This window comes from Narcine bancroftii, chromosome 2, assembly GCF_036971445.1.
Source record: "Narcine bancroftii isolate sNarBan1 chromosome 2, sNarBan1.hap1, whole genome shotgun sequence".
Lineage (NCBI taxonomy): Eukaryota > Metazoa > Chordata > Chondrichthyes > Torpediniformes > Narcinidae > Narcine > Narcine bancroftii.
The window spans coordinates 32860960-32884272 of NC_091470.1; the positions used below are offsets into that span (position 1 = coordinate 32860960).

General features: G+C 40.4%; 1 protein-coding gene across 5 annotated transcripts in view; it reads left to right on the plus strand.

The window, feature by feature from the left end:
• LOC138753335 (inositol-tetrakisphosphate 1-kinase-like) overlaps window positions 1-23313 on the plus strand; it is a 262270-nt gene that overhangs the window by 14505 nt on the left and 224452 nt on the right. For all 5 annotated transcript variants that reach the window (XM_069916215.1, XM_069916218.1, XM_069916216.1 and 2 more), the window contains one exon: window positions 18906-18930. In XM_069916215.1, coding sequence (XP_069772316.1) covers window positions 18906-18930 — 25 coding nt within the window. The remainder of the gene's footprint in view (window positions 1-18905; window positions 18931-23313) is intronic.

Below are 23313 nucleotides of genomic sequence, written 5' to 3' on the forward strand. Positions count from 1 at the left end.
CACCTCTAATACATTTTTGAAATGATCTTGCGGGCCAAATATAATTATATCGCGGGCCAAATTTGGCCCGCGGGTCAGAGTTTGACATGTATGGGTTAAATCATCAGTTTACCTCTTCTATTCTCTGGATTACAGAAGATTAAGGGATGATAAAAGATTAATTTTACTGATTGCAAATGACCAGAATATTTGATATGGTGGATAAAGGGGAAAAAAAATGACTCTCAAACTGGGAGGGAGGAGTAGCACAGTGCTACTCCCATCTTGCACTTGAACTTCAGTTTCGGAAGCGTTAAAGCAGTGGTTCTCAACCCAGTGATCTATTGCTTTTGTTTTCAATATATTGTAAACAACTGATAAAGTAGATTTCAGTTGTTCAGAATCGGGTCTGCAGGGATTAATTAAAAAATTAATGTCAGATTTTTTTTCGAGTGAAATTGTGAGCACTCATAATTGAAGGTTGTGTTGAAAGGTTTGTACGGTACTTTGTTTTGCAATTGATGCTAAGTCAGCTATTAGTGTTTTTACAACCAAGGGTAAATTTAAGATTATCTTTATTGCAGTCAGTGGGATCAGGGCTTTTCTGTGTACAGAAGGTGGAATAAGCTCAAGGGCTAAACACTCAAATGTTGTTGTGTTTGGAAAATTTGATGTTTGAAGGTTTCTGGCCTGTTCAAGGAACACTTTTGGTATAGAACTGAATGTAACTTGTGCTGAAGTGAGTGTTTACCAAACACTGAGGAATGCAACAAAGTAATAGACCCTGTCGCTGAAATAGTCTGTGTTTGTATAATTAGAAAGCTGGAAGCTACACGGTAAAGGTCTATTGTAATGATACCCATTAAGAATCACTTTTATCTCAGAGATTTTTTGAAAAGAATAGGCCTTTTCATGTCAGGCATCTGCCTGGAGGCCGCTGAAACCGCCCTGTGGTTCCCAGAACAGTTGCAGCAGCATGAGGAATTATGGGTAGGGAAGATGGCCATTTCTCTGCCACATTTTGAGCCTTGGAGAGCTGCCCCGAAGGCCGAAGCAGCCTGGTGTGGCTGTCCCAGCCTGCACCCGCCTGCCCCTGCCTTGGAGGGAGAGGGGTGAGTGGGGAGATGGTTTGCAGGCTGATGGCATCATCAGCCCACCCTTAACCAGTCACTTGCAGCAGGTCTTCATTCAGGTCAGGCGGTGGAGTACAGTGCTCTACCGATCATCCTTCCACAAGAAGGGTTGGAATGATGCCTTGGAGCCGGCCACGCCGCATTCAGGAAGATGCATCTTTAGCCATAAGGGCCAAGAGCCTCCACCTTCACAGAATGGTGTGTTCCCTGCTTGAAAGTGCCTAATATCTTACCAGGCACCTCCAAAATCAAATTTGCTGTAATTGTTTCATGCATGCTGACTTCTAATTTGTGGACTCTTGAATGATTCTCGTGAGAAGTGAAAGATAATGATCAATGTCTAAACATAATTAAGTGTGTGGTACAATTTCATCTGAGTTCTTCAAGACTCTTTAATGCCTTTTGAGCCATTTTTTTGATTTACAAGATACTTTCTGAGATGTTATGTCTGATTATGGCAATCATTGATTAGAAAGAATGAAGAAGGCAATTTAGTGCATGAATGTTTATTCCTAATGTGCTCTGTGCTATCCAGTGGCTGTCCAAGTGTTTCTCGTGCTTTTGTCTCCTGTTTGAAATTCTGTACAATGTTTACTCCAGGCAAATTTGTATTAATATTTAAATTTAGACATACAACATGGTAACAGGCCATTTTGGCACGAGTCCGTGATGCCCAATTTACACCCAATTAACCTACATCTCTGGTACATTTCAAACATGGGGGGGGGGGGAGCAGAGTCGCTGGGGGAAACCCCACGCAGACACAGGGAGATTGCACAAACTCCTCACTGCTTTCAAACCCTGGTCCCAATCACTGGCGCTGTAAAGGTGTTGCGCTAACTGCTAAGCCAACCATGCTACCCAATATTACAGAATATTTTCAATTTTACTTTTCCTCACAAGTTTACCCCCTTGTTTGGATGGGGAAGCTTTTATTGTTGGGAACGGGATGGTTTATGAAATGTTGAGGATCAAGAGCATGTTGATGTATGAAACCAGTAGACAGGAGGAGTCAATCAAGAGAGAAAGTTGTGATGCCCAAGTCACTGAAAATAAAGCAAGTCTTATGGCAGTCTTGGTGATCCACCAGTGGCTATGCAATCTCTGGGAAGGTAGAAAAGAACACAAGAGGAAAAAAGTAAATCACTGTCCTTCAAGCTTACCCCACCAGCTGATCTATGTTGGCCTCTTCTGTGCCACTTCCCCATACCATTTTATTCCTCGACCTATCAAATAGTTTTTCGCCTTTCACCTAAAATACTTCCAATGATCTAGCTTCCACCCCCCTGCCAGGGTAGATTATTACTGAGATTCACTGCCCTCTGTGAGACAAACTTTTTCTACATAGCACAGTTTTAGATGACTGGTCTCTTATCTTGAAGTTCTATTCCCTTGTTTGAGAGTTTCCAACTATAAATAACCTTTGGAGAAAAACTCGAGGCTAATAATGGAATTGGTACAATCTAGGAGATGGCATTGGCTCTGTTTATGATCTAATAGAACATTACAGTACAGAAAAAGGCCGAACCATTTTTTGCCTAAGTCCACTGAGTCCCAGTCAATAGCCCTCCATACCTCTCCCACCTGTCCAAATTCTTCTTGTGTTAATTAGAGTCTCACTATTTTACCTTTGCAAATAGGGAGTGTATGGCAGAGATTTGTTGTGCCGGACATTGTTTATTGCAATTTAAACTTGTACATGGGGCTCCTATGTCCAAAGTTAAATGATCTCGTATGTATTTAGATGTAAATCCTTGCTGTGATAAATGTAAGAGAGAAGAGGCTTCTTTAATTCATATGTTTTGGACTTGTTCTAGCCTTGAAAAATACTAGAGGGAGGTATTTAAAGTTCTATCTTTAATGTTGTAAGTAAATTTGGAGCCTACATCTCTGGTTGCTCTTTTTGGTACAACTGGAGAAGATGATATTCTTCTAATTCCACTTCAATGTTGAATTCTGTCTTTTGCATCTCTCCTGGCTGGACGTGCAATTTTGTTTGGCTAGAAGGATGTGGCCCCACCCACTCATGCTTAATGACTCACGGACATAATGTCCCTGCTTAAATTTAATCATTCAAATATAAGGTTTCAAATGCTGTGAGGATCATTCTTGAATTACTTTCATAATCTCTAGATATAATAATACTTTCAAATTTTAATATTTGCCATTTTATTTCACGAACAAAGTATTTTTTTTAGACCCACACCTTGGGTTTGGGGATGGAGTTTAGAATCATGCTGTATGTGGAAAATGTATATTTTTCTACTTGATATAATTTTGATTATGGTTGTGTTATATGTGCTTTATATTTTTGTGAGTTATTGAATTTGTCACTGTCATTTATCATTAATATGCATTCCATAAATATTTTGTATGTACATGTGAAAAATCAATAAAAATTGTTAGAAGTAAGAGACTTGTGAGGTGGTTAGGACTGGAAAATAGCAGCAAAGAAAAATATTGAATAAGCTCAGGTTGTCTTCAGTATCAAGGAAGTTGATGGGAAGCCATTTTTTTTACATTAGAGATATTGTACCCTTCTAGCCCGTGAGCCCATGCCGCTCAATTAACCTACAATTCCTGAATGTTTTGAAGGGTGGGAGGAAACCAGAGCAGATGCAGGGAGAGCGTATAAGCTCCTTGCGAATTGCGTCAGATTCAAACCCGGATCACTGGCACCCCAGTAGTGTTCCATTAACTGCTCTGCTCACAGTGCTGCCCTTACAATTAAGGTTTATAAAATTTGTAACAAGTCTAGATGCCTGAACAAAATGGTTCCCTTTGCCAGAGTAGTCAAAAATGATAGTGTGTAGCGGCTACTACGGGTCCAAACACACCCCAGAGTAGTCAACTCAAGACTGGTTTATTGAAGCTTTACAAGCGGCTTTTATTCCCTGCCTGTCTCAGGCTCTACAGGACAAGGTAGGACCTTGTTAAGGGACCAGCAGGTTTAAATTGAGATTTGTTAACGTCCCGTGCCTTTCAGCAGGGGACCCAGCTGATCAACGTGCCGTCCCTTGGCACGCGGTACCGCTAGCCTGCCAGCCCTTGGGTAAGTCCGTGCGCTGCACTGACGGTGGCGTTGCGCATTACCGCGCTGAGCGCCCACTACACAGCCGCAACAAGTGTACAAATTGAAAGTCATGGGTAGAAGGATTGGAGAAGAGATATGAATTGTTTTCTCTGAGGGTGGGAGAGGTGTGGAGCTCGCTACCTAAAAAGCTGGTGGAGGCAGCTCATTAAATTTAAAATGCTTGATATTATGCACAGGGCAGGAATATAGGGCTAGCACCATTTTTTTAAAAACTAAAACCAACCTAATGGGCCGAATAACTCCTTTTGTGATGTAGAATCAGAGAATCTCTACCTTTGCTCCACTCCAGAAACAGCCATTTATTTTGAAGGTAAACACACCAAAATGCTGGAGGAATCCAGCTGGGCTTTCAGCCGGCATCTAAAAGAGATAAAGATATATTGCTTACATAGAGAATTTATCACGTCCATGCAAAAGGAGACTGGGGAAGGAGGGACGACAGGGTTAGAAGGGGGTGGGGAATTTTAACGAAAGCCAGAGAGGTCAATATTAATGCCATCCGGTGGCAAATTCTAACGTAGTCCCTCATCATATTCAACTAACACCTTTTGTGGGTCTGGATTCATTCCCCATTGTTTGAATTTTGACACTTTCTGATATATTCTGCTTCTGCCTTTTCTGAATCCCCCCCCACGAAGAAGGGCTCAGGCCTGAAATGTCAACAATATATCTTTGTCTCCTTTCGCTACTGAAAAGAACAGCTGAGTTTCTCCAGCATTTCAAAGTGTTTACTAAAATCACAGCACCTGCAGCCTATCATGTTCCACTCAATTTTCTGAAGGTGCATGCCGGCCATGCTCGATGCACAGGTTAACAACTTGTTCTTCCACTGGGAAAAGAAGTTCTGTCTGAAATTCAACCTAACCTTCACTTGCCTAATTTTGATGAAGATATCAAGGACTAATATAAATGAGAACCAGTCTTCAAGTAAATTACAAGCAGTAATCAATTTTGAAATTAAAAGGCAGCTTTGCTAAGCATGGACTAATCAAGATGTGGTTCAAATTGATATGACTGTGAGATGTTCATGTCTGCATCAGCCAAATTTAAGATAATAGGGGTTTATTAATTGGCCTCTATCATTCCAGGCTTCAGACATATCCAACTAAGTTATTTTGCAATATTGTAATTAAGATCAAGAGCGCTTCCAGACCAGATTAGGCTTTGTCACTTCGGACATCAAATGTGGTCACCGGCATATTGGATTTTTTTGTACACCCAGGTAGTCAGCCCTTGCAACGCAAAAGTTGGGCGCTTGGGTCCTCTGTCCTCGAACTATTTTAGACCATCGATGTAAATTACTTTTTTCCTAGCAGAGGTGCTTGAACATTTCAGGTGTATCTTGTCAGTGTGCTTGAAGTTAAATACATATTTCAATGAACCCATTTGTTGCCACTACAAGTTTGAAGTAAACCGCGCAAATGCAATTTCTGAAATAGTGTTCAATCACTTTATTTGATCTTGTGAGAATACTGAATGTACTTTCAGTCTGGGGAGATTCCACTGAGGAGGTCACCAAGCAGTGATATCCCCTGAGAGGATGCTTTCAATGGTGCATCTGTCAAAATTTCCAGGGATGGTGATGACTTGTCAGGTTCCTTAGGCCCGAGTACGCTTTCTTGACGATTGGATCAATGTGGGTGGACCGGGATTAGTCACTGGAGACATCAACTTAAAGCTGTCTACTCTCTCCATCTCTGCCCCATTGATGGAGACTGGGGACTGGTTCTTTGGTCTTGTTGCCATCGAGGGAGAGGTGGTTGTCCTGGCACTATGCCAGAAGACCATCTATTTCTCTCTGCTTTTTCATGATTAAAGATCCTGCCTGTGACTGTGGAGACATCTGTGAATTAATAGGTGGCGTTGGAACTGTGTTTGGGCAGTCGTGGATGTACAAGGAGAATAGTAGAGGAATTCAACCTTTCAGTGCCCTGGTGTGGAGGACGGTCACGACAGTGGTTCAATCCTCACTGATTTCAGCTTGCGAGATAGCAAGCCATGAATCCATCTGCAGAGTGGGGCACTGAGACCTTTCAGGTAGCTTGCTGTATCTCCTTAAAACAACTGCTATTCGTTTTGGTGAAGACTTGTTTACAGGCAGAAAGTTACTTGGTTTCTGCCTTGAACTTGCTCTCTGCTTTAATGTCTCTTTTCTGCTTATTTCCTCAAAGGACAGTTGCGAAGATCAGAAACAATGCAACTGTCAGGTGTATTGACACATGATATGTATTTAGGACCAGTGCACTAATCTGTGGCTTTGGTTTGTTTTTATTTGTTGCAGGTCCTCCCTTGTTAACATTTGCCTGTCCTAATCTGCTGCCCATATTAAATGCTCAAGTTTCATTCAATTCTGTATTCAGTGTCTTGCATTAGGTTCCAGTCTTAACGATGATTTTAAAAAAATTCATCCACTGTTCTTCCCCCACCCCCCTGCTCTTAGGGCCTTCCATCTCTGTGATCGCCCTCTCTCCTGAATCCTTCAATAGATTTGTGATCATGTTGTTCTGCCCTCTGTGAGGAAGTGATATCCTTTGCTCTATACCTGCAGCAGCTGAGACTCCAAAAATTCCAGTAATCCCTCTCTAAACCTTTTCCCTTTAAAGTACCATATATATTCATGTAATAGTCGATTTCACGTAATAGTAGATCCAATGTAAAAGTCGACCCCCACCCTCTCCCCTTATTTTTGGCCCTGACTGCCCACCCATTTCAAGCTCCTGACTGTGACCACGAACCCCTGCCCTGACTGCCTGTCCATCCGAGCTCCCTATGCCCTGACCATGAGCCCTCTGCCTGGCTGCCTGCCCATCCAAGCTCACGATACCCTGGCCACCTGCCCATCTGAGGTCCTGATGGCTCGACTGCAGATCTTCACCCTGTCTGCCCCTCCACCAGAGCTCCCGATGCCCTGGCCACAGACTCTCCTAAACTTGGTCGCTTGCCCATTGGAACTCCTGATGCCATGACCACACTTTCCTAGGCCCTGGTTGTCTGCCCATTTGAGCTTCTGAACACAGACATGCCACCTGAACTCCCAAAGCCTTGAACGATGCAGGAACTTATTGTAGTCAAAAGTATGACCCATGTAAAAGTTGAGCCCCCAAATTTGACTTGTAAAATTGGTCTAAAAAAACTCTACTATTACAGGAGTATATACAATACAGGTATAATGTGGTTTTGATATAACAAGGTAGGTTCCCCATCCCCAGTGGTCCCATCACTGTCTTGGGCAGTCACCGTCCAGAGCCATCACTGTGATGTCCTCTCAAAACTTCAGGCAAGTGTCGTTTCAAACAAAGCCGAAGGCTGGCGTATGACAATCACCTGGCTCTGTGCCTCTGCAGCCCCAAGACTGCTTTCACCCCCAGCCCCATCTCACCTGACGGATTGCACACGATGAGCACTGAGGGCTGAGTTTGACGGAGACAGGCAGGGGGAGCTGGAATGAAAGAAGCGCAAACTACATTAGACAAATACTTCCTTAAATAATGTTCACTTTTTGCCAATAAAGTTCTTTGTCTCTTTTCAGTTTTATATATCCTTTTCAAATATTTTATGTGCATCTCTGCCCAAGAGATCAAGGTAAAAGTATAAATATAGGATTGAAACGTGTTTCATTGAAGTACATTTTAAAAATTATCTGAACAGTGCAGTTTTCCATAACACTGAACAGTTTTGGAAATGTATTAACTGTGTTGTATAAGGTACTTGATATATTTTTATAATAGCCCTTCTGCTAATCTCCCCTCCTTTGTGAGGGTCTAAATTTGATTCTGTTCTTTCTCTTTTGGCACTACTTTACACTTTTATTTTTGTTTGTCTTGTTTCTTATCAATATGCTGTGCTGAGGGATGTCAGGAAAGGCACACCCAGCTTGTCAGATCAGTTTCTCATTTTCTTTTTGCACTATTTTATTTCTCATTTTAAAAATATTTAACAAGCGATAATCATACAAAGCATCAAGAGAACCCCTCCCCTCTATAGAAGTCCTATTAAACAGAGAAAGAATGAAGAAAGAGAAACAAAAAAAAGCATCCCTTTGTCAGTGCAGACAGTAAAACATATGGAGACTCGACAATGCCTCTTTGCAGAGGTCTACTGGCTCGCCAGTAGTGATAATAACCCTATATTGGCACCAGTGAGGTACCTTTATGCTCTAAATAAGGCTGCCAGATTTTTAGGAAGTCGTTGTATCCCTTCCTGAGATTGTATGCGACCTTTTCAAGCGGGATGCAGTTATTCATCTCCAAAGACCATGAGGAGATGGAGTCAGACTTCCATGTTACCGCAGTGCACTTCCTGGCCACACACAAGGCAATTTCTGTGAATTTAATTTGAGAATTATTAGTGATCTCCAAACCATGGTAAAGTTCCCCAGAAGACAAAACTCTGGGACCACTGGGAAGGTGACTCCTGTGATCTTGGTTAGGGTGTCACAGAGGTCATACCAGAAGGGCCTCTCCTTTGTAAAAAGCCAGGCAGAACCAAACTCTACATTACACCTAAAGCACATACCTGATAATTCAGGTTTATATTCGTGTAATTTTTGTGGGGTGAGGTACAGTTGATGGAGAAAATTATAATGAATCAGTCTATACCTGGCATTGATAGTAGCCAACATACTTCCTGATGTAGATCTGACCAGAGTTGTTGGTTAATAATTGTGTCTCACCCTAGATTTATGCATGCCTGGCTTTGGGCTCTCACTCATCAATAAAAATACATTCTAGAAAATACATTTCCTTCATGGAGTAGTTTCTCTTTTTCAGTGAGTGCTGGTAGAGCCATTTCAGGGCCCAAATTATCCCAAAGGATGGATTGTAACTGAAAGTAACAAAAAAAGGTGTATAATGAATTCATGTATAAATGGAATTCCAGAATTATAGCCAGCAGGACAGACAACTCCATTTTAAAATGCTTGGTTAGAATATGGTGTGAGACTTATGGAGGCTCTGGACTAAAAAGAGGATTGTCACCGAGGATACCTTTAAGACAGACGAACTTGTACCCCTGACATTGAACAATAAAATTTTGGAATCCTGGATACAATATCTGGAAGACGGTTATGACAAAGGACTTTTCATGTCATTTGAACAGCTGAAGAAGAAATGTGACTTGTCCAGTTTCTCATTTTCATTAGAACACTGAGCATGAGTGGGTGGAATGTGCTGCGTAATCCCTCAGTTTAACACCCCTCCAAGTGGGGGAATGTCTTTAAGCTCAACCCTTTTTCTTTCTCTGCTGGTGATGAGCAATAAGGGCTTTGTGTGGAGGACCACATCGATGTTTCCTTTATGGTTTGAGTATCAATTCCAAAATCTTCAATTCAATCTGGAATAATCCTTGAGCGAGCACATGGAGGAGAGAGTGATGTCAGATTCTTTCCACAGCAAACAACCGGAAGGAATTTGACCACTTTGCTGGGGAATCTTGGGAGGACAAAAAATGTAAGGAGAGCACGTTCTGTCCCCATTACCAACCAATACTTGACTCAAGGGGAGATCAGAATCTGAATTTATTGCCTTTAACATGCCATGAGATTCATTGTTTTGTGATGGTGTTACAAGTGCAAATATTGCTATAAATTACACAAAAAAAGTAAAATTAAAAAAAAAGTGAAGTAGTATCTGTGGTTCATTGTCTGTGCAAAAATGGGAGGAGAGGAAGCTGTTTTTGATCCGCTGGCTGTTCTTCAGGCTCCTGTACTTCCTTCCAGATATGGTAGCAGAGTGAAGAGAGCATGGTCTGGGTGATGAAGGTCCTTGGGGATAGAGGCTGTTTTATTAACACACCACCTCTTATCTTTTTTTTTTTTTTAAATTTTTTATTTTCACACCACCTCTTATCGATGTTATTAATAGGGTCAAGATTGATGGGGCTGGCCAAGTTCACAACACTTTGTAGCACTTTCCTGTTCTGTTCATTGGCTCCTCCATCCCAGGCAGCAGTGAAACCAGTTAGAATGCTCTTCATGGTACACCTGTAGATATTTGCAAGAGTCTTCAGTGACATGCCAAATCTCCTCAAATTCCTCATGAAATGGAGCCACCGGTGAACCTTCCTTGTGGTTACGTCAGCAAGGATAGATCGGCAGAGATGTTGGCACTCCAGGAATTAAGTTCTTAACCCTTTCTACTACCGATACTTGTTCAAGTTCTCCCGATCACCACTTCCTGAAGTCTGCAATCAGTTCCTTGGTTTTGCTAATATTGAGTGCAAGGTTGTTGTGACACCACTCAATTAGTTGATCTTTCTCACTCCTATACGCTTGCTCATTGCCGTCTGTGATTCTGCCAATCACTGTGGTGTCGTCGGCAAATTTTTAGATGGCATTTGAATTGTGCCATCATTGGTGCAGAGTGAGTGGAGCAGTGAGCTAAGCACACATCCTTGAGGGGCACTTGTGTTGGTCGTCATTGAGGAGGAGATGATGTTGTTTCCAATTCTTACTGATTAGTTTTTCTTATGAGCCATTCGAGGATCTATTTGCGGAAGGTGGCACAGGGCCAAGGTTTTGGAGTGAGCTGGTGTTGTCAGGTGAGACGAAATTTTAGACCAGTTACTCTGTTAATTAGATTTTACAATCTGTTCCATGTATTGGTAAAAGCCTTTTTTATTAATTGGCACACTTGGCAATGTAAGAAAAAGGATTTAAAAATAAACCATGACTCATCATTTTGAAATTCTCAGAATCCCAAGATTGCCCACAGGATCAAGTGTAGGAAGTTCTTTTACATTTCATCGATTGCTGCTTCAGAGAGTATAGATTCTAACTCCAGTTACGATGTCAAATGCTAATAATGAACAAAAAATTGGAAATGTCTGCTTCTCCTTTTTCCTCTTTCACTACTAAGCGATAGCCAAATGCAACATTATACCTGTACAAGGTTTTAAAATGAACCTTTTATTGCATTAAATAGCTTAAAATAAAATGTTGGACATGGTTGGCAGACTCTGAATACATAACAGTAATTAGATTAGATGCAGATCCCGAATAATGTTAGGTCTGCTTTGTTCATGAATGAGTGAGACAAACACCAGGCTGAGTCGAAATCAGGGTTCTTTGTTCTTTATTACCGGATTGTAACACTTGCGACTAACCATGTTAGTCGGAGAATGCATTCTGCCGTTATCAGTAAAATGGTGATTTTTTATACTCTTGGATATGTGCTTAGAACATCATCATATCATTACTTGTCCAATGACTAAAACTGTTGCTATCCTTTCCCTGCTAGCTTCCTGCCTCTCAATCCATCAATGTCTCTCTTATCTTGTAAGTACAAGGATGCATTCACATCTTGTTACAGCCCTGCACATTCCCATCTCATGATGTTTTACCTAACAGGAGTACAAGGACACCTCCCCTTCTTGTTACAGCCCTGTACAGGGTAACTCCTTACACATTCCCATCTCATGATGTTTTACCTTACAATAAGTAAGAACTGAGGGATGCGGCAAGAGCGTTACCATTGATTTATGAAAAACTGTCTGCTGCTGAACCTCTGTGGCCATTACATTTTCTGTACCTTAATGGATATTTTTGGGTGTAATAAGGCATCCCAAGTGTTTTCAATTTTTACACTTCCGGCCCATGACTCCATGCCATTCAAATATCGCAATTAACCTACAACCCCTATTTATTTTGAAGGGTGGGAGGAAACTGGAGCACCCAAAGGAAACCCACGCAGACACAGAGAGAACGTACCGGATTTGAACTCTGGTCGCCGGCACTGTAATTGCATTGTGCTAACCGCGACACTGTGCCAGCCCTCAATGGATTTAAATGTCCGGAATCTGCTTCTACCATTCTATAAATAAAGTTTTAAAAAAATTTATTCCTCTTGATGCTGGTATTGTGATGGATTTCAGTTCTGTAGTTGCCTCTGGGTTCTTGCTTTCATGGCTAATTTTGTGCAAGTCTGGGCCACAAGGGTCAATGAAGATGTTCCCTGGCTTGGTCAGTGTTTGTGCCCATTCTGTGGCCGCAAGTGTCTTTGCAGGGATCAGGAGCCTGTTCGATTTTACTTTGGTTCTTCCCAAAATCCACATACAAACATAAATTAACCCAATATTGAACTTGAGTTCTTAATAGAATGGATGACTTGATGCTATTTGCCAAGTGAGATTAGTTCGTGAAAGATCGATGGGGCAAGTTTGGTGCTTAATTTAGTGAAACATGAAAGACTGCAGGTGCTGTGGTTGTACTAAAAATGCAGAAATGTTGGAGCATCTTTGGCATTTCTCGTGGCATCCATAGGAGGAAAAGGTATAACCTGCCTGAATAAAAGACTGTAGTGGGGAAAAATGGACAGTGAGAGGAGAACAGACAAACAGATAAAAGGTGTTAATTGAATATGAATGATATTGGGAGGGCTAACAGAAACCAGTGAAATCTATTATAATGCCATCTGGTTGGAGGGTGCCCAGGCAGAATACAAGTGTTGTTCCTCCCATTTGCAGGTGGTCTTAGTTTGGCAATGCATGAAATCCATGTACAGATGTGAGAAAGGGTGAGAAATTGATATAGGTGGCCACTGGGAGATCCCCACTATTGCAGCAGACAGAGCCGAGGTGCTCAACGAAGTGATAGTCTCTGTCCAGTCTCTTCGATGCATCGGATCTCACAACGGGAGCACTGGATGCAGTAGATAGTGGTTTTCAATCTTTTTCTTTCCACTCACATACCATCTTAAGTAATCCCTATTGCCTCTGTGATTAGTAAAGTATTGCTTAAGGTGGTTTGTGAGTGAAAAGAAAAAGTTTGAAAACCACGGTTTTAATTGTACCTAACTGACTTGTGGTGTACAGTTTCAGAACTCCAAAGGAACTGGGACAATGACCATTTTTTCTCAAGCAAAATATTTCAGTAATAATTGGGTCGAGAGAAGTGATTTTCAATCTTTTTTTCGAGTGGTTCAAAATTCCAAATTTTGTGACTGAATTGGGTGCCTTTTCAGTCAACTCAAACTGCAGGTTTGATATTTTGCTGGGTTCATTGTCCTTGGTACAGAGATGGTTGCAAAGACTTTAGGTCTAGTGACCACCATACTGTTAGTTTCAAAATAATTATGGACAAAGATAGGTCTGGACCCAGGGTTGAGATATTTGATTGGAGAAAGGCTAATTTTGAGGAAATGAGAATGGATTTGGAAAGTGTGGACTGGGATAAATTGTTTTATGGGAAGGATGTAAAAGGAAAATGGAGGGCTTTCAAAGATGAACTTTTAAGGGTACAGAGATGGTATGTCCCAGTAAGGATGAAAGAAAAGATTAAAAGTTTTAGGGAGCTTGGTTTTCAAGGGTTATTGGAAATATTGTTAGGAAAAAAAGAAGTGCTTTTTAAAAAAAAGTATAGACAGCATGAAATAAATGAGGTGTTAGAAGGAATATAAAGAATCTTAAGAAGGAAACAAGAAAGGCTAAGAGGAAATGTGAGGTTGCTTTGTTAAGTAGGATGAAAATAAATCCAAAGGGTTTCCTCAGATCTATTAGGAGCAAAAGGATAGTGAGGGATAAAATTGATCCTCTAGACTAGAGGATGAGAGAGGACGGCTCTGTGTGGAGCCAAAAGAGATGGGGGAAATTTTGAACAGTTTTTTTCTTCAGTACTGAAGAGAATGATATTGATCTGTGTGAAGTCAGGGAAATAAGTAGGAATATTTTGGAAACGATGATGATTAATGAAGAGTAAGTGCTGGGCATTTTCAAGGAGAATAAAGGTGGATAAGTGTCCAGGCCCTGACAAGATATTCCCTCGGACCTTGAGAGAGGTTAATGTAGAAATAGTAGGGGCTTTGACAGAGATATTTAAAATGTAATTAGTAATGGGAATGGTGCCGGAGGATTGGAAGGTAGCTCATGTAGTTCCATTATTTAAAAAAGATGCTAGGAGTACATCTAGTAAATAGGCGTCTAAGTTTGATATCAGTGGTGGGTAAGTTAATGGAAAATATTCTTCGAGATGGTATATATAAATATTTGGATAGGCAGGGTTTGATTAGCAACAGTCAACATGGATTTGTTTCAAAGCACATTTTAATTTGGCGCTCAATAAATTCTCTAAATTCCTGTCTTTTAAGTAGCATGGAGTTTAATCTCCATCTACATGTTCTTGATGTCCTCCAGTTCTATTGCTAATAACGGGTGAGTGATCAGATAACAATCTAGCTTTGTATTCCGTTTTCCTAACTCTCCCTTGGATATGGGCTGACAACAGGAACAGGTCAATCCTTGAGTATGTTTTATGTCTACTTGAATAATATGAGTATTCCTTCTCCTTTGGGTGTTGTCTCCTCCATATAACCAAAAGTTGCATTTCCTGCATTGATTTAACCATAAATTTGGCTACTTTGTTCTTTCTGCTAGTCTTTTGTCCAGTTTTATCCATCTTTGAATCCAAATTAAGGTTAAAATCCCCTCCTATCAATATATTCCCCTGCGTATCTACAATCTTCAAAAAAATATCTTGCAAAAACTTTTGATCCTCTTCATTAGGTGCATATATATTGACCAAATTCCAGAGTTCTGAATATATCTGACACTTTATCATTACATACCTCCCTGCTGGATCTATTATTTCCTCCTCTATTTTGATTGGTACATTTTTATTGATTAATATAGCTACACCTCTGGCTTTTGAATTATATGATGCTGCTGTTACATGCCCTACCCAGTCTCTCTTTAATTTATTATGTTCCACTTCAGTTAGATGTGTTTCCTGCGTGAATGCTATATCTATTTTTTCTTTTTTCAGTAAATTTAATAGCCTTTTCCTTTTGATTTGGTTATGTATTCTGTTAATATTTATAGTCATATAGTTCAACATGGCCATCTCATACTTTTTTTACATCTCATTTCCACTTCTTCACCACCACCTTTTCCCCATTTTCATTTCTCAATTTTCCTTTTTTGAACTCAATGTATGACAACACTTCTAAAACATAAAATACTTCAACCACTCCCACATCTAAAATACCCTTAACCCCAAGTGTCCCCCCGCCCCCTCTCTGAGTCTCCCCTTGTCCCTTGCCGGGCAACCACAACTCCCCACTCCATTTGGACTGCGAGCAAGTGTCAATTGATTTCGCAGTGACTGTTAGTCTTTCCCAGCCAACCCCCTCCAGAAATACTTTTATCTTCACATTAAAACAAAGCTCCCCCTCTTCTTCTCTTTTTCTTTTTTTTACCCTTCCTCTATTTCCCCCCTTCTCCCTTCCCTTTTCTTCCCTCCTTTAGTTCTTACTTATACATTATTTTTACATCTTTTTATATGTAGTTTGTCGTCGTTCTTCGTTCTTGTTACATCTCTTCATCTCTCTGTCCTGCAGGCGTTCTGCAAATTCTCGTGCTTTCTCTGGATCCGAGAACAGTCTGTTTTGCTCCCCCGGGATAACTATTTTAAGCACCGCTGGATATCTTAACATAAACTTATAGCCTTTTTTCCATAGGATTGATTTTGCTGTGTTAAACTCCTCCCTCTTCTTTAGGAGCTCAAAACTTATGTCTGGGTAGAAAAAATTTTTTTGACCTTTGTACTCCAGTGTTTTTTCTCTAATTTTATTCATTGCCTTCTCCAATATATTTTCTCTTGTCGTGTATCTCAGAAATTTTACTAAAACAGATCATGGTTTTTGTTGTGACTTGGTTTCGGGGCTAATGTTCTGTGTGCCCTTTCTATTTCCATTCCTTCCTGCATTTCTGGTATTCTCAGGACTTTTGGGATCCATTCTTTTATAAATTCTTTCATACCTTTGCCTTCTTCATCTTCCTTTAGGCCCACTATCTTTATATTGTTTCGCCTACTATAATTTTCCATTATATCCATCTTATGAGCTAACAACTCTTGTGTTTCTTTAACTTTTTTGTCACTTTCTTCCAATTTTCTTTTTAAGTCGTTCACTTCCATTTCTACCACCATTACACGTTCTTCCACATTTTCTAATCCTTTCCCTACATCTGTTACGACCAGCTCTATTCTACTCAGTTTTTCTTTTGTACTTTTCATTTTTCTTTTCACTAAATTCTAGTGTCAACCATTCTTTTAATGGTTTCATTTGTTTTTGAAATTTTTTTTTAATCTATGTACTGTCCATTCATTTTACCTTCTCTTACTCTGTGCAGAGCTTGGTGTTCTTCTGTGTCTGCTCTTGGGTTTGTTTGTGTCTTCTACTTCTCTTCCTTGTATCTGTGTCTCTTTTGACTTGTTGAGCTGCTTGCCTCAGTTTGTTGGGTTTTTTTTTCATGGCTTCTTCATGTTGGTCCTCTTCTTCTGGTCTGGTTATCTCGGGCCTCCTGCTTCTGTTTTTCTTTCTCATCCCTCCTTTTCTCGTCGATTTCCTTTTCTTCCAGCTGGGAGCCCTGCTGTCGGGCATCTCTCAGCTGTTTGTGCTGTTTGCAGTTGCACAGCTCTGTTTGGCTCAGTGAGCCATTTTTGCAGTCCCGTGGTAGGGAGGTCGCGACCCTACGGGGTCTCCACTAACCCCGGGGAGTGGGCTCCTCTTTCCAAGGCGGGTCCCTGCTTTTTTGTGGAGGTAAGGCCTTCTCCTTTCTCTTCAGGCATCTTTCCTTTTTTTTTCCCATTTTTGGTTTTTCTTTCTTAGGTGCCATTTTCTCCACTCCTTTATCTTTTATTTGTTGTGTTTTGTGTATCTGGGGCTTTGCTTTTCCTTCACTTTTTTCTTCTTTTCTGGAGAGGGCTGGTATTCTCCTACTGGCCACTGTTCCTTCATGTGACTCCTCCCCGGATCGTCAACATGGATTTGTGAGGGGAAGATCATGTTTGACAAACCTTATTGAATTTTTTGAGGAGGTTACTAGGAAAGTTGATGTGGATAAGGTAGTGGATGTTGTATATGTGGACTTTAGTAAGGCTTTTGATAAGGTTCCTCAGGAAAGATTAGTTAGGAAGGTTCAATCATTAAGAATTAACATTGAAGTGAAAAAATGGATTCAACACTGGTTGAATGGAAAATGGCAGAGAGTAGTGGTAGATAATGGTTTGTCAGATTGGAAGCCGGTGATTAGTGGTGCACCTTAGGGTTCAGTATTGGGTCGATTACTATTTGTCATGTACATTAGTGATCTGGATGATAGGATGGTAAATTGGATTAGTAAGTATGTGGATGATACGAAGATAGGTGGAGCTGTTGATAGTGAAGAAGGGTTTCAAAGCTGGCAGAGGGATTTAGGCCAGTTAGAAGAGTGGGCTGAAAGATGGCAAATGGAGTTTAATGCAGGTAAATGTGAGGTGTTACATTTTGGTAGGGCTAATCAAAATAGGACATTTATGGTGAATGGTAGGACACTGAAGAGTGCAGTAACACAAAAGGATCTAAGAATAATGGTATATCGTTCCCTGAAGGTGAAGTCACATGTGGATAGGGTGGTGAAGAAAGCTTATGGCTTTTATAAATCAGAACATTGAGTATAGGAGCTGGGATGTTATGTTAAAATTGTACAAGGGATTGGTGAGGCCAAACTTGGAGTATTGTGTACAGTTCTGATCACCAAATTATAGGAAAGATATTAACAAATTGGAGAGGGTGCAGAGAAGATTTACTAGAATGTTGCCAGGGTTATAGATAAAGGTTAATAAATAAGTTAGGTCTTTATTCTTTAGAGAGTAGGATTTAATGAGATATTTAAAATTATTAGGAGTATAGATAGAGTTGATGTGGAGAGGCTTTTTCCCTTAAGAAAAGGAGAGGACATGAATTGAGAGTTAGGGGGAAAAAGTTTAAAGGAAACATGAGGGGGACTTCTTTACTCAGAGAATGGTGGGTGTGTGGAACAAGCTTCAAGACAAAGTGGCAGAAGCAGGCTCAATATTAGCATTTAAGAAGAAGTTGGATATATATATATATGAACAGGAAAGGAATGGAGGGTTACAAGTTGAGTGTAGATCATTGGGGTTAAGTGGGAGAAAGTATTCGGCATAGATTAGAAGGGCCAAGTTGGCCTGTTTCTGTGCTGTAATTGTTATATGGTTATACACTGAGGTGAGATTTGGTCTTGTCTCTGGATCCTTGGATACCAGTTCAGTCATGTGATCAGTATGATATATTCCTGCTTTTGTGACAGGGAAAACAGAAAAAGAGAGAAGCAATGCACTTTGGTAACTGGTCTGACCAGTCCAAAATCTGCTTCAGTCAGATCTGATGACCTGAAGGGATTGGGGACATGATTGGAGGTGCTGAGACTTGCAACAAAAATTGGTCGGAGCAGATTGCAAAGAACCACCAGAATTTGGTTTGATGGGAGTGGTGTTCCCTCTTGATTACGGGAAAGAATCTGGTCATCAAATGGGTGGCGCATCTTGGTCGTGTTGTATGTGGCCACACCTCCGTCCTGGAAATCACCAAAGCAGTATTCCAGTTCGTATGAGCATCCAAAATGGCAAGGCCCGAAGGGTCTCCATGGACATGTCGCCAGACAACAGGGGCAACGTGGCTCTCATCCTGATGACTACCTTAGTGTGTGGAAAGAAAGTAAGGAGACACCAAGGGCTGCCGTGTGCTTATGTTCTACCTGGCTCAGGTGTTGAACAGGATGGGCCAGGCCCCTTTGTTGCGCAATTTACCATTTTGCTGTCAGCACAGAAACACTTCAACAACAATTGTTTGACAGAACAATTTGGAAAAAAGTTTTTTTTTTAATATTGCTCCAAACTGTTTCTCTAATTATTGTTATTTCTTTTCTAGGAAAAGAGGCATTGATGTTGTGCAGGTGAGTCATGCTTTGTTCATTATTGGCTCTGGAAATTGTTTGATCTGTTTTGTGCTTGGAACACTGTTTATTTTTTTAAAAATGTGGCCTCGTTTTATGGATTAGTTCAAATGGAGATTACTGGTGGACCAGTAATTTGTTGCTTCAGTTGATGACTGCCCATATTTTTTAAAGAGATGAATGGTGGCTTGAATTAAAACTCCTTTTAAAGTTGACAATGATGTGAAGTCCACAGGAAGAAGTTGGGTGTTGCATTGTTAATATCTCCTTTTCCACAGATCCTCCTTTGGCAGAGTATATGAAACAATAAATGTGTTTCTGAAATATTGCAAATGATGTGCCAGTAGCAAGAAATTTGCAAGTTTTAAAAGTTGGTGTAAACAGTTGCTGAATGAATGGTGGGATTGTAGTGATTTCCAGCCATTTAAAAAAAAAAGCCGCTCGGTGGCTGAGTAGGTTCTTTTCTGTGACACGTTAGAATAAATTCATATTGAAGTCCAGATGCTCTTTAAAACTGTTTATTTGTGAACCCAAAAGGACTCCTAACGTGGTAATGATAAATCTCTTTGATAACAGTAACGTGTAACGTTCATTAAACTTGTTAATGATCCGAGAGTAGTCTGTTTTGTTGTCCTGGAATAAATATTTTCAATACCGCTGGATGCTTTAGTATAAATTTATACCCTTTCTTCCATAAAATCGCCTTTGCTGTATTGAACTCTTTTCTCTTCTTTAGGAGTTCAAAACATATATCTGGATAAATGAAGATTTTTTGCCCTTTATACTCCAGTGGTTTGTTGCCCTCTCTTACTTTTTCCATTGTCTTCTCCAGTACCTTTTCTCTTGTAGTATATCTTAGGAATTTTACTACAATAGATCTTGGTTTTTGTTGTGGTTGTGGTTTAGAGGCCAATACTCTATGTGCCCTTTCTATTTCCATTTCTTGCTGTAGTTCTGGACATCCTAGGGTCTTAGGGATCCACTCTTTTATAAACTCCCTCATATTCTTGCCTTCTTCATCTTCCTTAAGGCCCACTATCTTTATGTTATTTCTTCTGTTATAATTTTCCATTGTATCTATTTTTTGAGCTAGTAGTTCTTGTGTCTCTATCGCTTTTTTATTAGATTCCTCCAATTTCTTTTTTAAGTCCTCCACCTCCATTTCTGCTGCTACTGCCCGCTCTTCCATCTTGTCCATTTTCTTTCCCATTTCTGTTAAGGTCATATCTATTTTATTCATTTTCTCTTCTGTGTTGTTTATTCTTCTTCTTAAATCATTAAATTCCTGTGTTTGCCATTCTTTAAATGACTCCATGTATCCTTTAATAAGAGCAAGTATATCCTTTACCTTGCCTTTCTTTTCTTCTTCTATTTCACTGTACTCTTCCTCTTCCTCTTCTTCTTCCTCTGGGTTGGCCATCTGTTGTTTCTTTGTTGCCCTTACTATTCTCGGATCCAGAAGAAGCACGAAAATTTGCAGAACAATTACAAAAATAGACTGAGGGAGGAAGACGGGTAATGAGAGTAAAAATGATCATGATTGATATGTATGTGGGTAAAGACAAAAATAGACTGAGGGATGAAGACGGGTAATGAGGGTAAAAATGATCACGATTGATATGTATGTGGGTAAAGAGGTATAAGAGTGAATAGAGACAATGTGCATACGTGAATGTATCTGTACTTAGAGGAAAATATAGATAGTATAGACAAGAATTAATAAGGGAAGGTAATGGAATAGAGAGAATAAGGAGGGAATTAAAAGAGTGACCTTTGTGACATATGAAAAGTGAAATCTTTTCTGGGGGGGGGGAAATAGCGGTCACTGCAAAATCAGTTGACGCTTGCGAGTGGATTCGCAAATCCAAATGGAGAGGGGAGATGTGGTTGTCTGACAAGGGATAAAGGACAACTCAGGAGGGGAAGGGGAGATTGGGGATAAAGAAGATAGAAATAGGAGAATAAGGAAAATGTTGGATGTTGTAGGAATGTTGTCTTATAAAGAGTTGAAAATAAGAAAACAGAAATGGAAAAGGAGGAAAGGTAATGATGGAAAAACGGAAAGAGAAGATAAACAAAATATAAAAGGGCTACGCTGAACTATATGACTTTAAATATTAATGGAATACATAACCAAATTAAAAGGAAAAACTACTAAATTTAAATGAATAAATGTATTCCATTATAAAAAATAACATATAGGTTAAGAAATAATATTGAAATATTCGAACAAGTATGGGAGCCTTACATTAAATACAATAGCGAAAACCTACCGGGGACAAACATTACCTAAGTTGATGGAAGGAGAAGGAAAGAAAAGAATGGACTCAGTAGAATTTCTGGTGTAATTTTGTTGAATGACAACATTGTCTGACTGGCTTAATGCAACCTAGATTGTATACCTAAAATGGATGAGGGGGGGGTGGTTTGGGAGGAAAGGGGGGGGAGAAAAAGTCACTGTATATGTGTGAAAAATAAATAGTGTATATCATGGCTAATGTGATTTATGGTGTGAAAAATAAAAAATTTAAAAAAAAAACTTGTTAATGATCCGTGCAAAAACTAACGTGGTAGCATCTGTGCAACGGTCAATAGAAAATATCGGAGCCATACTCACCCACTGTCTATCCCACCATACCAGTCAATGCGGGCTAACTACTCTCCAACCGCACGCAACCCCCATTGAATGGTGCATGCTCACTGGCAAAAATGCTGGCTCAGGCCGAAACCGCTCGCTGCCAGAGCCGAGCCAAGCTCACATGCACTGCCACGCTCTCTCTTTCACAAGCTCCCCCCTCCACCCGTTAAACTATGCTGGCCGTTGTGCATGTGGCCAATGGGCAGAAGGGGAGAGTGAGTGTCTTCAGGCAGCCTCTGGACCTTAGGACACCCACAGCCCAACCAAGGAACGGTAAACAGTGAGCCTTGGGCTCTTACAGGAGTTGTGCAAATGCAGCTTAGCTTTTGGTGTGGCTAAAGTGTTTTATAAATTTCTAGAGAGGAGGCAGAAGTATCCTTATTTTTCATGTTTTCATTACCATTTCATGAATGCCATTGAATCTATGGGGATTGAGATCAAGCCTGAACTAGTTGTGCAAAGAGTCGAGGTGGATGAATGTTTTAAATTGTAACTTCTGCATGGAAGACTAAACTGTCATTGTTATTTCCTAATTAAGTTTCAGTTTTATTGAAGTGTTATTTTTGCTGAATTGCATTAGTCACAAGTAAATGCCTACCACATGCTTGCCTTATAAGAGGCGATTATATTTCATAATTGGATATCAACTGGTTCAGTCGATCCTGAGCTTGTCAAATGATTCGAACCATAGAACAATACAAGAAAGGCCTTTGCAGTCTGTACTGAACTGTTGTTCTTCCTCGTCCCATTGACCTCCACCATATCTCTCCGCTTCTCTCCCATCCGTGAACCTGTCCAAATTTTTCTTCAATGTCAAAATTGAATCTACGTTTACCAATTCAGCTGACAGCTTGTTCCACACTTCCACCACTCTCTGCGTGAAGAATTTTTCCCCTAACGTTCCTTTTAAACTTTTCCCCTTTCTCCCCACGTCCTCTATAGTTTTTAATCTCTCTGAACCTCAGTGGAAAAAACCTGCTTGCATTTAGTTTATCAGTGGCATGGCTAGTGTAACACTGTTAGTGGCAGTGACCTGACTTTGAATCAGGCCTTGTCTGTAAGGGTTTTTTGGAGCTCTCCCTTTGTCTGCATGGGTTTTCCCTGGGTGCTCTGGATGTTCTCCCACAGTTCAAAAATGTACTTGAGTGTATTCGGGTGGCACAGGCTCTTGGGCTGCAAGGTCCTGTTACTGTGTTGTATGTAGAATTTAAAGTTTATCTATACACACCATAATATGTATACCTCTATCAAATCTCCCCTTATTCTTCTACACTCCAGGGATTGAAGTCCTAACCTGTTTGACCTTTCCCTGTAACTCAGTTCCTCAAATCCCTGCAACAATTTCGTAAATCTTCTCTGCACTCCTTCAATCTTATTGATATCTTTCCTGTAGTTAGGTGACCAGAATTGCACCCAATACTCCAAATTTGGCCTCACCAATATCTTGCACAATTTCACCATAAAACATCCCAACTTGCACTCATTGCTATGCTTCACGAAGGCCTGTGCCAAAAGCTTTTTCCAATCCTATCTACCTGTGATGCTATTTTCAGGGAATTGGTGTATCTGTATTCCCAGGTCCTTGTGTTCCATCATACCCCTCAGCTCCCTACTATGTGTCCTACCTTGGTTTGTCCTTCCAAAATGTAACATCTGCATTAAATTCTATCTGCCATTTTGTAGCCCATTTTTCCAGCTGTGCAAGCTTTGAAAGCCTTCCTCGCTGTCCACTATATTTCTAATAT